The sequence below is a fragment of the Danaus plexippus genome, chromosome 15, assembly GCF_018135715.1.
Source record: "Danaus plexippus chromosome 15, MEX_DaPlex, whole genome shotgun sequence".
Taxonomy (NCBI): Eukaryota; Metazoa; Arthropoda; class Insecta; order Lepidoptera; family Nymphalidae; genus Danaus; species Danaus plexippus.
Window position 1 is genome coordinate 8,689,109 of NC_083547.1, and position 15,197 is coordinate 8,704,305.

At 29.7% G+C, this 15,197-nt stretch overlaps 2 protein-coding genes across 2 annotated transcripts; one reads left to right on the forward strand and one right to left on the reverse strand.

Annotated features, from left to right (window-relative positions):
* The first annotated feature begins 2,948 nt into the window (after positions 1 to 2,948).
* Positions 2,949 to 5,483, forward strand: LOC116766335 (organic cation transporter protein-like). The gene is made up of 3 exons (XM_032656164.2): positions 2,949 to 3,376; positions 3,513 to 3,920; positions 4,665 to 5,483. The coding sequence occupies exons 1-3, from the start codon at positions 3,009 to 3,011 to the stop codon at positions 5,386 to 5,388; spliced, it is 1,500 nt and encodes a 499-aa protein (XP_032512055.2). The 5' UTR covers positions 2,949 to 3,008; the 3' UTR covers positions 5,389 to 5,483.
* Positions 5,484 to 6,835: 1,352 nt separating this feature from the next.
* On the reverse strand, positions 6,836 to 14,828 carry LOC116766225 (hepatocyte nuclear factor 3-beta-like). Its single transcript, XM_032656008.2, has 4 exons — positions 14,507 to 14,828; positions 9,660 to 9,879; positions 9,078 to 9,153; positions 6,836 to 7,606 (listed from the first exon to the last, which is right to left on the reverse strand). The coding sequence occupies exons 1-4, from the start codon at positions 14,794 to 14,796 to the stop codon at positions 7,542 to 7,544; spliced, it is 651 nt and encodes a 216-aa protein (XP_032511899.1). The 5' UTR covers positions 14,797 to 14,828; the 3' UTR covers positions 6,836 to 7,541.
* Between the last annotated feature and the right edge of the window lie 369 nt (positions 14,829 to 15,197).

Below are 15,197 nucleotides of genomic sequence, written 5' to 3' on the forward strand. Positions count from 1 at the left end.
CGCTACATAATTAATTGCTCGTCTCTTGACCCCCCTGTCCTTCTGCAAGGACCTACAAACATTTAGATAAAGTATATAATAAATAATAATTATTTAGTTATTTACGTGACAATTAAAAATGTGATGTGTGAATACCACATGTACTATGTAGAATTATAACTGAAAACTTTTGTCTACGTCTACTTGTTATTCTGTGATATTGCAGAATTCACAATAAAATTTCAAATAAAAGATACAAATCTCGAACTTTTACCGAAAATACGATAGTATTCTCGCCCATGAGGGCGGTACTTCTATGACATTCGTATCTCTACAAATGTTTTACCTGTGCGGCACTTTAGCTATCTTGATTTAGCTAGTTGTGCTCCTTTGTTGTGATGGGACATTTTACATACCATTGTGCTACTGGAATTTTTGAAATCTCATAAGGGCGTGCCAGGTGAAAATATTTACCGTAATCATAAAAAAATACATTTTAATTGATGACTTTTTTTATTGAAAGTTGGTTAAAAATATTTCAAACCACGTCCGTTTGAACTATTTTTACATTTTTGTTATTTTGGGATATATTTGCTTAATCTTTGGGTTAAGCTTTGCTGTAAATAATTTGAATTCATGTTGTCACCGCATGTTCCGAAATTCTTGAGTGAATCGTATACTCTATGTCTGAATTCTATGTAAATTTTGTGAAAACCACAGTAATTTCTGATAATTTCATGAGTTTGAATATACAAGTAGAGTCTTGGCTAGAACCTATTTAGGCTGTAATATAATTCATAGGGCAAAACCGTTTATAAACCTAACAAACTACTATTATTAGAAAGCATTGTTCTCTTAATTCATGTAAAATAGAGGAATATAATATATAAAATATTAGTAATAAACTGCAATATACAAAAAGATAAATAGATTTACACATTATTTTCTCGGAATAAATAAAATATTAATTTAAAGTTCATTACTGATTCTTGGTAATGCTATGATATTTCGTTTCGTTAATGGGAATGATTGAAAGAGAATTGTTATTAAATCCGCCCAACTAACTTTATTTTTAAGAAACGTGAGGATATATCAGAATGAAATTACAGATTGTTATAATGTCCTTTCTGCTATCACTTCAAGAACTGGTAAAAGATAACTTTTGCAAATTGAATTCTTCTCGATCTTACGATAACGGTGTTCACGCTCGTTTATTTTGCATATTCTACGCCCTCAAAGGATTCAATACCTATAACTCATTTTATGGAAATCTAAAATTAAAACCTGCCTAGAAATTGTCTGTTCTTAAATCAAACAATAATCATTTCTTTGGAATAGGAAATAATGGTTTTTAGACACAACATTTTTCCATGGTTCTGTCTGTCCTTCAGACAGTAAATTTTTTAATGTTATTACTGATCATTTATCAAATTATCTTTATATCCATTGAATTAAAACTTTTGATATGTTTTTTCCCTGAACTCTCAAATAACTAGCCACTATGAACTTATTTTTCATAAAAAAAGTCAAAAGATCATATCCAGCGTCCACAAAAAAGCTTGAAATTTTTGCAAAAATAAATAAAACTTATTAAAAACAAATCTTCAAATTAAGTACTTATTCTAGAGCATCATTATCAGAACTTCACGGTCTTGTTTAATACCTTTATGTTATTAGTATTCATAAACTTTTGAAATCCCACATCCATTGGTTATTCAAGTATTCACAACTCTTAATCTTCGCGTTGTATCTTAATACTAATATAATTTGTGTTACACAAAGAGGCTACATTTGACTTTCAATGACCTTGAATAATATTATTTTAGACACGCTTAAACCCTAAAACCATAATACTTTATTCAGAGCATGTATTTTTGTTGCTTGAAGCCATTTTATTTAAATAAAGGAAAGTTCTAACTTATGAAGGGATACGAGTTCCTTAAGATATCACAAGGAGATGTTTTTAATGTCGTGACCGCATTACTTGGTAGAATGACAGATGAATTGTGATTATTTTTGCGAAAATCTAGTTACAGCTAGTGCTTTTAAATTATCTGGATGATTTATGACTTCTTTCTAAAATTATTACACAAAATGATGTCCAAAATTGTATTATGGGATTAAACAGACACTTAATAACGAGTTATAAATTTTAGGTACTTAGTCTCTGCTGTAGGATATACAGTTTCTAGGTTAGTATATTGAATCTCAACATTAATTTTGATAACAAAATTTTACTAGCAAACTACAAAAAATCTATGATAATTAAATAAAACTTTCACTTTTGAAGTCTTTATCAATTTTTTTTATTTCATCTCACAATCAGATCTTTTTTATTTATGTAATAGGCTTTTCTCTTATTTTTTAGGTCTTATTTTTTTGCTAAGGTATTTATTCATTAGTTTATTTGACCTATAAAGAACATAATCATTAGGAGTATTCAAAAGGATTTAAAGACATTGTCTTTCATTGGTCAATGAGTTGAGTATCCATACATATTCAAGATAAAACTTTCTTTACTCTAAAGTTTTTTCATAAAACTTCAAATAATTTTGGATTGTAGTTCAATAATCTCCTTTAACGTTAAAAAGATTTCCTAATATTGACACTGGTAATCAGATTGTAATAAAAAAATACCAGCATTATTACATATTTCATTTAAATTGCCTATCAAAGAAAATTAAAACAAATTACGTTCAATATATCACACACAGACATCAGTGTCTCATTCTGTGCCGGTGACACAGAAATATATATACACACATTGAAATGTACACGATAGTCATCCACAATTCAGTTGAAGATGTCTACAGGCGAGGGTAACTCTATAACATCTGTTGGAACATTTATTCACATGCAATCATTTATTGTCATTGAAATAGTATGACATCTATCTTTTTATTTTAAATCATAAAAATGACAACAAATATGTACATATATTTTCAGCCTTAAATATATAAATCTGATTATTCTATACTTACAGCCAACGCGATTATGTGACTAATATATTTTTTGTACTTTACATTAATATGTCCAAAAACGAAGAACATCAATTACACTGTCCAATTGAAGTACAATTTAACAAAATATCATGCTACCATTATTATTTTCTGTTTTTAGTATTTTCAAGTAAAATCCCAATTTTCTGGCATGTCCTCAATTTGATTTTTTTGGCTCCGCCAATGGAATACACATGTGAAGGTGGGGATACGAGTAATTCATCCAAAAACTTGTGTCCATGCGATAAGCCTCAATGGAACAGAAGTAAGTTTACGGAAACAATGCAGACCAAATTCCACTTACTATGTGGAAACGCCTGGAATATTAGCTTCTCACATATTATGATGTATACCGGATTTTTAGCTGGAGCCATGTTATTTGGCTATTTATCAGATAGGTAAGTAAAGTTCCCATTCTTTTTAAAACTGTTTTTATATCTCATGGTAATAAAACGTTATAGAATATTTATTTAAAAAGTGGGAAGCAAATTGTTAGTTTAAAGGAAATATTATAAGAATTCTTCTTTTTCTCAGGAACGGTCGGTTATTATCTTTTTCGTCGTCTTGCTTGCTAATGGCCCTATCTGGTTCTTTTGTTAGTATAATGCCAACGACTACAACCTATACCCTCATGCGCACAATAGAAGGCATCGGAACCGGCGGTGCTATCATTACTTCTTACGTTCTTTGCATCGAGTATATTGGAACGAAATATAGAGAAATAATAACAGCACTGTTCAACATTCCTGTCAACATAGGTCATATGACTTTACCACTAATTTCATACTTACTGCCGCATTGTGACCAGTTCCAATTGGCAATTTCAATCCCGATATTCTTCTATGCGTTCCTACCATGGATGGTTATGGAATCGCCGAGATGGTTACTGGATAGCGGTCGACATAATAAAGCTATTATTGTTATGGAAAATGTTGCCAAATTGTAAGTAAAGCTTTGAAGTATATGAGAGTGTCGGATATACATATATATTAATTTATAAAATTAGATTTTTTGCTAAGTGGAGTATTTAGTTTTAACACAAATAATATTCATATGTATATGAAAGGTTTCTGGTTTTTATCAATTAATACTTATTTTATTGACAAACTGCCAGGATTCTTAACAAATAAACTTATTATAAATAGATCTTTGAAGTGGCATTAACGACACGAGTTGTTATATTGATCACGAAAGATATTTTAATTTTCAGTTCTAAATTCAAAATAAATAAATTTTAGGTAATAACATCAAAAATTTATATTAACTTATAAAATATTTAAAATTTTTAAATCGTAATGAGATCTAAGACTTTCGCGAGTATTCGTTGAAATAAAACTAATATTTTTCGGTGACAAGTTTGCTGCAAAGTAACTGAAACGTTGAGAGTTTGTAGTTAAAGTAATTAAAATCGCGGAGTAAATCCGAAAAATATTAATTTTATTTTAAATTTTAACTCACTTAAAATAAAATAAAAGTTAGACTAATAAAAAAGATATTTAAAAAACTACCAAAACCTTACTTAAAATAACGAGTAGTTGAAAATTTATAGAGGCCCACAACTAACTGTTGCTTGCTAGGAAATATAACTGTAATGCACGAAATTTTGGGGAGAAACAGTTTATTCGGCGGCTTAACAAATTCGACACTCTATTAAATATTTCTGTAATTTTCCTCCTTCTTTTCCAGCAATAAACAACCGTATGAAGACATAAGAGACCAAATTGAAGAATACCTTACTAAGCGTCCACCTGGAACAAAAACGAATTTAAAGTTCTATCAAATCTTTAGGCACAAAACAATGTCTCTAATACTAATATACCTATCAATAATATATTTTTTATGTGGAATGGGATATTATGGAGTGTCACAATTGATCGGAAAAATGAGTGGAGACATTCATATAAATGTAGCGATTTCAGGCGCTTTATTGTTGCCAGGAACGATTTCTTCAATATTTCTGTTAAAAATTTTAAACCGCAAAACAATGCTCATGTTTTCTATATTTCTGTCTGGGTTGTTCATGATCATTTCGGTTTGCATTCCATTCACCTACAACTGGATAAGAGTGATTATTGCGTGCATCTGCAATTGTTTCTTCTTTATTTCATTCATTGTTGTTTTTCTTTATGGCGTCGAATTATTTCCCACATCAGTAAGAAATTCAGTTTTAGGTTTTTTATCGGTTTTGTCGAGAATCGGACAAATCGTTGCTCCTCTTGTAAATACTTTGTCAGAAAATGTGGCAGGGGCGGTGTTCGGAGGTTTTGCTTTAATTGGATCTCTATTTTGTTTTTTACTGCCAGAAACAAAAGACACTGAATTACCATCTTCTCTAGAGGACACTAAACGTCTCACTAAAAAGGTAAAACAACGAGGTAGTATTCAAATAAATTCCGAAAATAATACCTGATGGAGTATTTATATTTTCTATATGTATTTTAATTTCTGGATTGATTATTACACACTTTACTAAATACAAAATACTTTTAATCTATGCTATCGACCTTTTTTTTATTAAAATCATTTTCATGTTTTAGAAAACAAATAGTTTAGTTAATCAAAATTGTTATTGAAATCATATTACTCTTTGAATTTGTAAATACTAATCTGGATACTTCAGAAAAATTGCAAAATCGCATAAAATATGCTCTCTTGTGACATTGTTATTTTCAATAAGCTCTTGTAATGAAAAAAGTTTTTATTACCGCAACACCGCCTTTGCTGTTCCGAAGTTGGAACAATAAGTGGCAAATAAGAAACTGCTTTGTTCTAACTTTTGTTACGGACATTTAAAAGCTGGGTGTCACGTCCATAAATGATCAATTGCTTAACTTTGGATAAATTCTCCATAACTAATTTAAGTTTGTGTATTAATTGTAAGCCATAAATTCTTGATATAAATAGTTCATCAAATCAAATAAGTAAGTAATCATCTCTACTATACTTAAGTTCTATATAAAGCAACTCCAAATCTTACCTCGAAAATAATTTACGTTTACTGCTATTTAAGCATCCGAGTTTAAAATTAAAGCATTATACGCGGATGAAACCACAAACTTTGTTCAGTACCTACTTAAGCGATTAATGGGGGAAGGTATCTAGAATTATAATAAAAGATATATATGTAGGTGGAAGTACAAAGGAATTCGAGTCTAAAGTTCTTAAAATTAAGTCTTGAACGCATCTAAATCAATTTCCATGGCCATTATAAACAAAGCTAGGGAGAATCCTATGTAATCCACGTTTGTGGGCGGTCCAAGCCCCAAGGGTTAAACGGTAAATTTACTCTACTTGACCCAACTTGTAATAATAGATGGAGCTGTAACCACACCCAGAGCTGATACAACTTCAGACGTCAGTATTTGGTATCTTTCCCACTAAAATTTGTTGTAATTCTTCAGGGATTTGAAACGGGCTCTAATTTAAAAGTTTTGATGAATTTTGTAGATTAAGATGGATACTGTTTGTCCTAATTTAGACAGTAATGTTTGCGCTGCTTTAAAACTTGTAGCATATATTATAAACAATTCACAATACCGACTTTATAGTATGAGGTATGTATTTTTTATAAATGTCATCTATTGATGACATTTGACTGGTTGTTTGATATTAAGTTACAAATAAAGTAATCTATATATTTTATGTTCGTCTTCCAAACTCTTAAAGATTATGTTTAGAAATTGAACCTGATAAAATATACTAGGAATATATATGAATAAAATATTAGTAATTTTTTGTGGGCTACAAAATACATCTATATTCGAGCATATATGACGTAAACAGTAATACTAACAATATATCCTTCTCAAGAAAATCACCTTAACCTTAAAATGCAACTAAATATAATAAAACTCATCTTAATGTTGTACAATTTATTAAAACGTTCCCATCAACATACTAGTCTTATCTAATTTAATTCAATAATGCGATCACCACGAATGCTATACAAACAAACAAATTATATGTAAAACAAATCATATTACTCAAATCCCTTAATTAGTCATGCAATAACGTAGCTAATTCAACAAATATGCTTCAAGTAGTGATTTTAATAAGTACAATATATAAATGTAGCTGATAGTGACATTTAATAAAGTAAAATTTATTTAACGGGAGTCAAAAGCAGCCCTGTAATAGAATTAATTCAATCTAACTGATTTTGATAGTTAATGAAGAATTTGACATTTGGACGTATTTATTCATTAAAACGTTAGCTTTAAAATTTAAAAGTATAACGTAAAACCACATTCCCAGCATCATCGAGCGTTAGATTATTTCTACAATTTTGTTTTAGGCAAAACTCTTATTGTAAAACAACCAAGTTAATGGGCCAAATGCGCATAATTTTTCGATTTTTCATCTCATGTTACTTTTAAGCCAATTACTTTCTAATAACACTCTTAGTGACTAGCATAAACAAATTATTCTAACGTAAAGTTTTTATTATGTTATTCGAATAAATAAAAAAAATATACATACATCAATATAAACATTACTATTTAAAAATTTTGTTGGAGAGTGATCTAAAATTAAAAAAAAATTATGCTAAAAATCAAAGTGACCTCAAAGTCCTGTGATGAGACCACATTCACGTACCACTTGTTCCGTAGAAACAGGATTTAGGAACACTGAAATAAAAACAAGGAATATTTGAAAACGATATTTATATATTAACTAAATAATCTAGTTATTATAACACAATATATTAAAAATAAAAGTTTTTTTTAATATTTTTGTTGCATATAAATGAAATTAAATTTACATAGTAAGGGAAGTGCCTTTTTTAAATCTTTCAATTACTCTCATAGTGAATGTATAAAGCTTTACCTGTTTGCGTTATTTTTCCTCAAACAATTAATTTTTCTCTAATACCGTATTTCAAATTTAAAAGAATAATACTGGCATAAACAAAATTATCAAACTAGATTATAAAAAAAACTTAAATGAAAATCGATATTAATCGAGACAAAATAGAGAACAGATAACAAAGCAGTGTACTGGGAAACATTGCTTGGACTTCTTACGAAGCATACGTAAAAACCGAGGTACAAGAAATTCCACAAATTACTTTATTAGAAAAATAGCTACGGCTCCTAGCATAACCGCTTAATTGCAAGCATCAATTTCCAGTCTCAAAACCTCAAATACTTTAATCCAACTTAGCTGGTTTACACTTAAATTGATATGATGGTGCTTGGGGAAAATAGTTTATTGAATAATTCAAATTCTAAGAAACGCCAAAGTATGAACTCGCTGCGAGGAACAATATGAGGAACAATATGGTCACAGCAAAATTTTCAGGTCCAGATAATAAGAAATTTAGTGATATTGTTTTTTCGGTATTAGTTTCAAAGTTACGTCTACTTTAGTCTAAAAAATATTTCCGACTGCTTTAAGATAAGTGAAAGATCTTCAGAACATATCAGACCATGGTAAATATTGTGTCGATGATCTTTTAAGATTTATTTCCATGCATAATAATGGCCGACCGGATATTGTGTTCATAGTTTCGTATATTAATTGGTTTAGAAATCCTGTTTTGGGAAAGTCAATACACTCGTTAAACCAAAATCCGTTACAAAATGTTTTATCGACAAGCCAAACTAAATTAATTAAATCCAACAACATCCTAACTTTTCAAAAATGCATTAGTACCTTAAAAAAATTGTTTGAAATGAGATGAAATGTTCCAACTTAATAAAAAAAAAACAAATATATGTAGACCCTTTTGATAGTAAGAACAACTAGCCCCCAAATACTGATAGTGTAAGTTTTTAAATGACCTATTTACAACTATATTAAAAATTTGTAAGATTTAAACGTTTGTTGTGAGAAGGTTTACAATAATCACAATGAGAGTAAAAATCGGCTATAATTTCGACCCTATGATTTATGATTTTGTGTTTTAGGTGTAATTTTATTTTTTTATTGTTATAACATTAATATATATTTTTTACCTTATGGTTTTAAAAAATATATATTTTTTTATTTTTCATTCTTTAAACATGATCATACATCATGTGATAAGAGGGGAACACAGTGTCCTAAAAATACATAAGTATCATTTAAATACTTGTTTCTCATAATAAGGACACTTACTTGTACCGCCGGTGAATAAGTCCTGATCCGGCATTATGCTCGCTGCGGCTATTGCGGCCTCATCCAAAACTATTACCTGGAAATATCAAATATGTTTTCCTTATAAAATATATGTTGTTAACGCGTTTTTAACCATATGAAGTTTTTTCGGTTAAAATTTGATACAGGCTATGTTTGAAGGTAAACAACTTTTTTTGAAACTCAAAATACGTACGGTCTTGAGAGAAGTGTTAAAATAAGAGCCATAATAAGAAATTGTCGTCCCCTCGTGTGATATTTAGACTGCTATTTTACAAAACAAATTTTACACTATTTTCATTTACTTTTAATGTCTAATAAAATTTACAAATACTTTCATACACTGTTTATTCTTATGTCACGTTTAATGATTAAAGATGATATTTATATTTCAACAGATTTTCAAACTAAATAAGTATAATTAATATAGAATTATTTACAAGACGCGAGTTAAACTTAAACTCATAAAATACATTATATTTGTGTAAAGTCTAATCTGAATTTGAAGAGTTATGTTCTTTAAAAATGCAAGCAATTAATATAAGGGACATCATAGTTTTCTACCTTGGGACATTCAATTATTTGGGTTTCTTGGACGTCAGTCTTTTCATATGTCTGGTTTCGTAACGGTAGTAGATCTATTGCATTAGCTGCAAGAGACCAGAGGTGACCGGCGCCCTGGGACGCCCTGGCACCCTTACGGAAATGTGGATTGATAGATAAATTGTGCCTCACGGAGTTCTTCCAGCGCTCATCGTTCGCCTTATAGAACGGAAATCGATCCCTGAAAAAGTTAAATCATTAAATATCTATCACTACCTTTGAACTTCGTTTTTTACCAAGCTAAATGTGCCTGAATTTATCATTATTTGTGATGCTATTCTAAGTTATCATTCACTCGTTAATTATAATTTAACTAATCGCAGTTACAAACACGATAAAATTACCAAATACACTTATAGTACATCATTGGAATATATAATTATGCTTATCATTATTTATTTTGTACAAATATTTATCTCTGTTTTAATGATGTCAAGTTAATTTGATAAGTTGTATTAAATTGATAATCCCTAATTTATATCAAATACCGAACTGATTAACAATCAATATGTTTTAAATGTACATAAATTGATCGACCCAAATAGTAAACGGTATTTGGTATTGCAATTATAATCAAAGACTGTTAAATTAAATAGATGTCAATGAATTTCATCGGACTCGTTATTTAAATTGATGTCTTAAAAATACTAGTTTCATCACTTCACGCTATCTTAAGGTACAACTATTTCTTCTCTTTACAATTTAATAATAATAAAAAGTCAAAAACTTATTTACAAACCTTAATTTGAAGCTAACTTTTACAACCATTATTAAAGAATAAAACAATTATTTATCACATTGTGAAAGGTACAGAAAATTTCTACGCAGTCATTAAAATTATCATGACATAAAAATGCCGCACACAAATCCCGAATAAATGTATTGTAATTATTTAAATTTAAACTTTATTTTCGTGATATATGGTTCAGTATTAGCTGGGGGAGTCATGTTTGTATGACATACCGCACTAACCCTCGCACCGTCGCGGGCTGGCACGGGTCGATTGTGCCTAACCGAGGCGATCACCCCCAGCATTGATATTAGCATTGCATCCTGTATCAAACTTTCCACGAGGGAAACGCACCTGCCCCCTTTTAAAACTTGTTTACTATTTACAAGATTCATTCACATACATAAATGCACTAGTGATTGTAAATTTTGCCACAACTTACGTACCTAAAATCTTTTAAAGTTTTTATTTGTTTGTATATAAATACATATAATAGTTTCTTACTTATGATCGGTTGCCGATAATTTCTTTGTTATTTTTAATTTTTTTAACTTAAAAACGTATATCACGTTACCTGAAATTACGCACATCATTATAAAATACATATAATTTAATCTGTTCATGTCATCGTTTATTACGTTGATTATATACTCATTACCTAATAAATTATATTTACTGTCAATATATTTGGGAGCTCTAGTAAATTTGTTCTGTAATACAGGTTCACTAATTAACATGGCCTGCGATCAGATTAACTACAATAGCGACGTTCACGTTTATACAGATTCAGCGATAAACGAGCAACATAATCTATTTTGTATAATAATTCACAGTCATTTCATGAAGTTTTTAAGATATATTTATTTAATAATTAAACTTGCTCATAACGTTTTTAAATCTTAAAAGATTTCGAACATTATCGCTTTATTCAACGTTCTTGCATCAGAATGTATGATTTTTAAAATCATTTCATTGTTTGACATAAATTGATGTGCCTTTTTATGTTTTTTTACAATTGATCATTGGTGTGGAGGTATTTGTTGGTCCTCGAAGTACAAGTACCAAACGGCTTCTATGGAATTTTACACTTTTCTAAGACGTCACTTTAGAATTCGTCTCGGCGTGAGGGGTGAAGCTTATTTCCCTTAGTTAAAACATTCTTGCACATTATCCTTAAACAAGTGAGGTTGGAAGGTATTGTATTATTCTCTGCCAAGTTTTTCTACCTCTCTAAAACTTCTCCATTCTGTTGCATTGTTACTCAATTTGATGCTTTTATGGTTCTTTCGTTCTTGTATAATCCATTCCCTCCTACCCTCACTAATCCAATTTTACTTCATAAATTTAAATTGGACTTAAGAATTGAAATTCTGTATTCAACCCGATGTGTCTGTGCCGTAAAACAGATTAAACGGTGGAACTTAAACAAGTAAATCTGAGAATATATATTACGAACGCAAAAACGTAATTTTGTTTTCAGAAATTTATATGTATTATAGATTCATACGTATGTACATACATATGTATTAGTTGTATATACATATATACATTATAATTACTTTATCAACTGGAAATAACTTTGTTATTAATTGTACAGTAAATATTCAATTATATAATCATCCACATGCCTTTGGTTTACGAACTCTTTCCTACACTTTTGCGATATAATATTGCTTCTGGTAATAGTTTATAATGGTACGCTAACGAAAGTCAGAGCTTTTGATCCCCTTATAGATTTCAGTCTCTTGCTATTCGAAGATAACATATAATAACCAGACATAAGGACAAAAAGGTTCATGAGGCTGTGGTTTCGTACTATGGAATTCATAATAACTAAAATTCCATTTTCTAATATTTTTTTCCTTTTTATCATGTGAAAAATTAATTATATGTCACTTACATTGTTTACAGCGCACCATTAAATATAAATATAATCTATAACTAAACACACATTGAGATTGTTAACTAAATTAATAAAAGTCACAACGCTCTGATAACCCTAAATCCCATCACACTGATAAGTGATAACAGGATGGCTATTATCAGTGATTACAGGTGTTATAGTAATAAGAGGGTTGTAACGGTTGACTGGGGGGAATAGGAGACGATGTTTCACCGATTGTTTGGGGTAACCACGATTTATAAATATTAAATTTTATATTAAAAGCAGAAAATGTTATATTAACATTACTTACAGATGTTTAATTGTATTCACAAAAAGCATCACATAAAATTGTTACGATTATAATAATACTCGTAACAACATTAGAAATAAATATTTTTTCTGTGAAATAGTATAATATAAATAGGCAATTACTTATCGTGAATAATAAACACAATCGTAGTAAATTACGCTGATATTTCTTTTCGCATTTGCGAGGAAAAATCATGAGACCAAAGCATAATGGGAGAGGAAAACAATGCCGCTTAAGACTACTTTTAGAATTATTTCTTATTTTTCCTGATTAAAAGCGTAATTCAAAAAATATTGTAGGTACTTAGTAAATTACATGAATATTAAAAACTAAGGTAGAACATGAAATAAAGAGTCAATATTTATTAGTAACGAAGGTAACCAGTTTAACTAACTAATTATATTTAAACTAATGTGTGCCTTTTCATTTCATGTCTTTCATGACTTCAATTCACGCCTTTGCTTCCTAATAACTGAAACACAAAGATTTTTCTGCGTTTCGAGCCAAAGTGCTGTTGTATAATTGTAGTACATAAACATATATATAACATAAAGTAAGTTACAACAAATAAAGTCGTTTAGATTGTGAAAAAATCTAAAGCAAAATGAAAAAGGTGAACACAGAATGCAAATCGCGGATTCGTTGCAAGTACAAATAAATTATATTTCACAATTACAACTAACTAATTTACTGTTAGATGACGTTACATTCCGTTACAAAGGCATCAACAATAAAAGGACCTCGGAGTTGATTAAGTAACAATGGATCAAAACACCACTAATGTTACATTACATTTCTTTGTGAAGAATAATTCGATATGAACAGTGACTTGTCATTTCCTTATATGGGCCGACGTGTTACTAAAACAAAATGCCATTTCTTATTTATTAAATCAAGGTTCAGTAATAAAGAAATATTACGTAATATTCACACAAATCAATCAAGGTGTCGATGTGTGAATGAGTTATGAGTAAACTGATTATTAGAAACAGCTCAAACTATTTGTAAAAAAATTAATTATATAGCGAAGTATAGTTTAATGACCAGATATATACATATTTGTTTTACTTCAAAATCCGATAAATATTCATTGTGTATTATTATAAGATCAATTATTAATTAAAATCATAACTTTAATTTTATAATACAAAAAAAATAAACGTTTAAATCTCTTAGCCTACTAGAAAACCCTAAAAAAATGTCCCAGATAATAATAATTAAATATTACTACATACAGTAACTATAATGAAGTCATTTTCATAAAATAAAATACACTTAAGTTAATGTTATAAAGACTAATGTGTATTGCTACAAGTTATTCTGCCGGTACATTTCCCTGGGGGGAGGTAAAAGTGTCAACGTGCAATATCGTATGAAAACAAGATTGGAGCAATAAATCAATGCAGCGCCGAGATCATGTCGGATATACAAGCCCATATATAATAAAAATACACGTAACAGACTCCACTGCTGCTATCCAATACTCAAATTAAGTTTAATATTTCTCATTATTCTCCTCATCCGTATAAAGTATGTAAAAAAGTTTTCTAAGTTTTAAATATATTCAAAAGAATGACTATTAAGGAAATACTTTATATAAAAATTTCAAATGTTTACTTAAAAATAAGCAAAATATTATTTGTTTTTATTAAAACTTCGATATATTTCATTTGAATTTATACATCAGGAATGAACCACATCAGTTTTACCGGACAGAAAACTCTTATACGTCATTCGATTAAAAACCGGTTCACGTCCAATGATATTAAAAAATATAAATTTATAGTTTAATTACTTTTTATGCGAAAAAAAGAAGAACAGAATTCATTGTAGTTGTACAAATACAGAGTCATTTTATAAATATAAAGTCAAAACATACTTACGAAATCCATTGATAAATAGCAGACACGGTCAATTCACCCTTTTCTCGCAATGCTCTTTCTATCAGCTCGGGATATGTATATGGAGGTTTCTTGGCCGCTGGTGGTGAATCTTCTATGACTTCTCTCAGCGCTTCCACGGGCTCGTCATCTGGCACCTTGACGTTTACAAATTCATCCAAACGAAAGTTCAGAAGCCAAGCAAGACTCGCGCAGTCGTTATCTTCATCGACAGTTTTAGGAAATTTTCTTCTGCGCCATTTTGCTTTATCGCTTACCGTTTTGCTTGCCATGTCTGACAGACGGAGCCAACTAGACTGGGGTTCTTGTTACGAACATTCTGACGTGCCAGGCCGCGCTATCTCCGCTCGCACAGATATTAAAACGTATACCACCTACATGGTTTTTAAGCTCATTGAAAGGAGGTTTCACGCTCTGTGATTTTGATATCGTTTAAGCGATAACTACCAATTAGGTGCGCATTATTAATATTATTATTATTTTGTGTTATTTTTATTTTTACCTTTAAAACGTCTATTCTTAAATAATAATGTGTTACTATATATACGTAATATAACAAGTAAGTTATTGTCGAGTAATGATTGTATTCAGATATATTGTTTCGGACTCTTATGGTATTTTTAAGACGTTATAACGCAGTGAAAATGTCAATTTTCAGTAATTTTTAATTAAT

Excerpts from the sequence above, each read along its gene's own strand:
- LOC116766225 (XM_032656008.2), bottom strand. The coding sequence starts at position 14,796 with ATGGCAAGCAAAACGGTAAGCGATAAAGCAAAATGGCGCAGAAGAAAA. Across the intron at positions 9,154-9,659 it reads AAATAATTGAATGTCCCAAG|GTAATAGTTTTGGATGAGGC; the intron begins GTAGAAAACTAT and ends TGATATTTCCAG. Across the intron at positions 7,607-9,077 it reads CTTATTCACCGGCGGTACAA|TGTTCCTAAATCCTGTTTCT; the intron begins GTAAGTGTCCTT and ends TTTTTATTTCAG.
- LOC116766335 (XM_032656164.2), top strand. The coding sequence starts at position 3,009 with ATGTCCAAAAACGAAGAACATCAATTACACTGTCCAATTGAAGTACAA. Across the intron at positions 3,377-3,512 it reads TTTGGCTATTTATCAGATAG|GAACGGTCGGTTATTATCTT; the intron begins GTAAGTAAAGTT and ends TCTTTTTCTCAG. Across the intron at positions 3,921-4,664 it reads ATGGAAAATGTTGCCAAATT|CAATAAACAACCGTATGAAG; the intron begins GTAAGTAAAGCT and ends CTTCTTTTCCAG.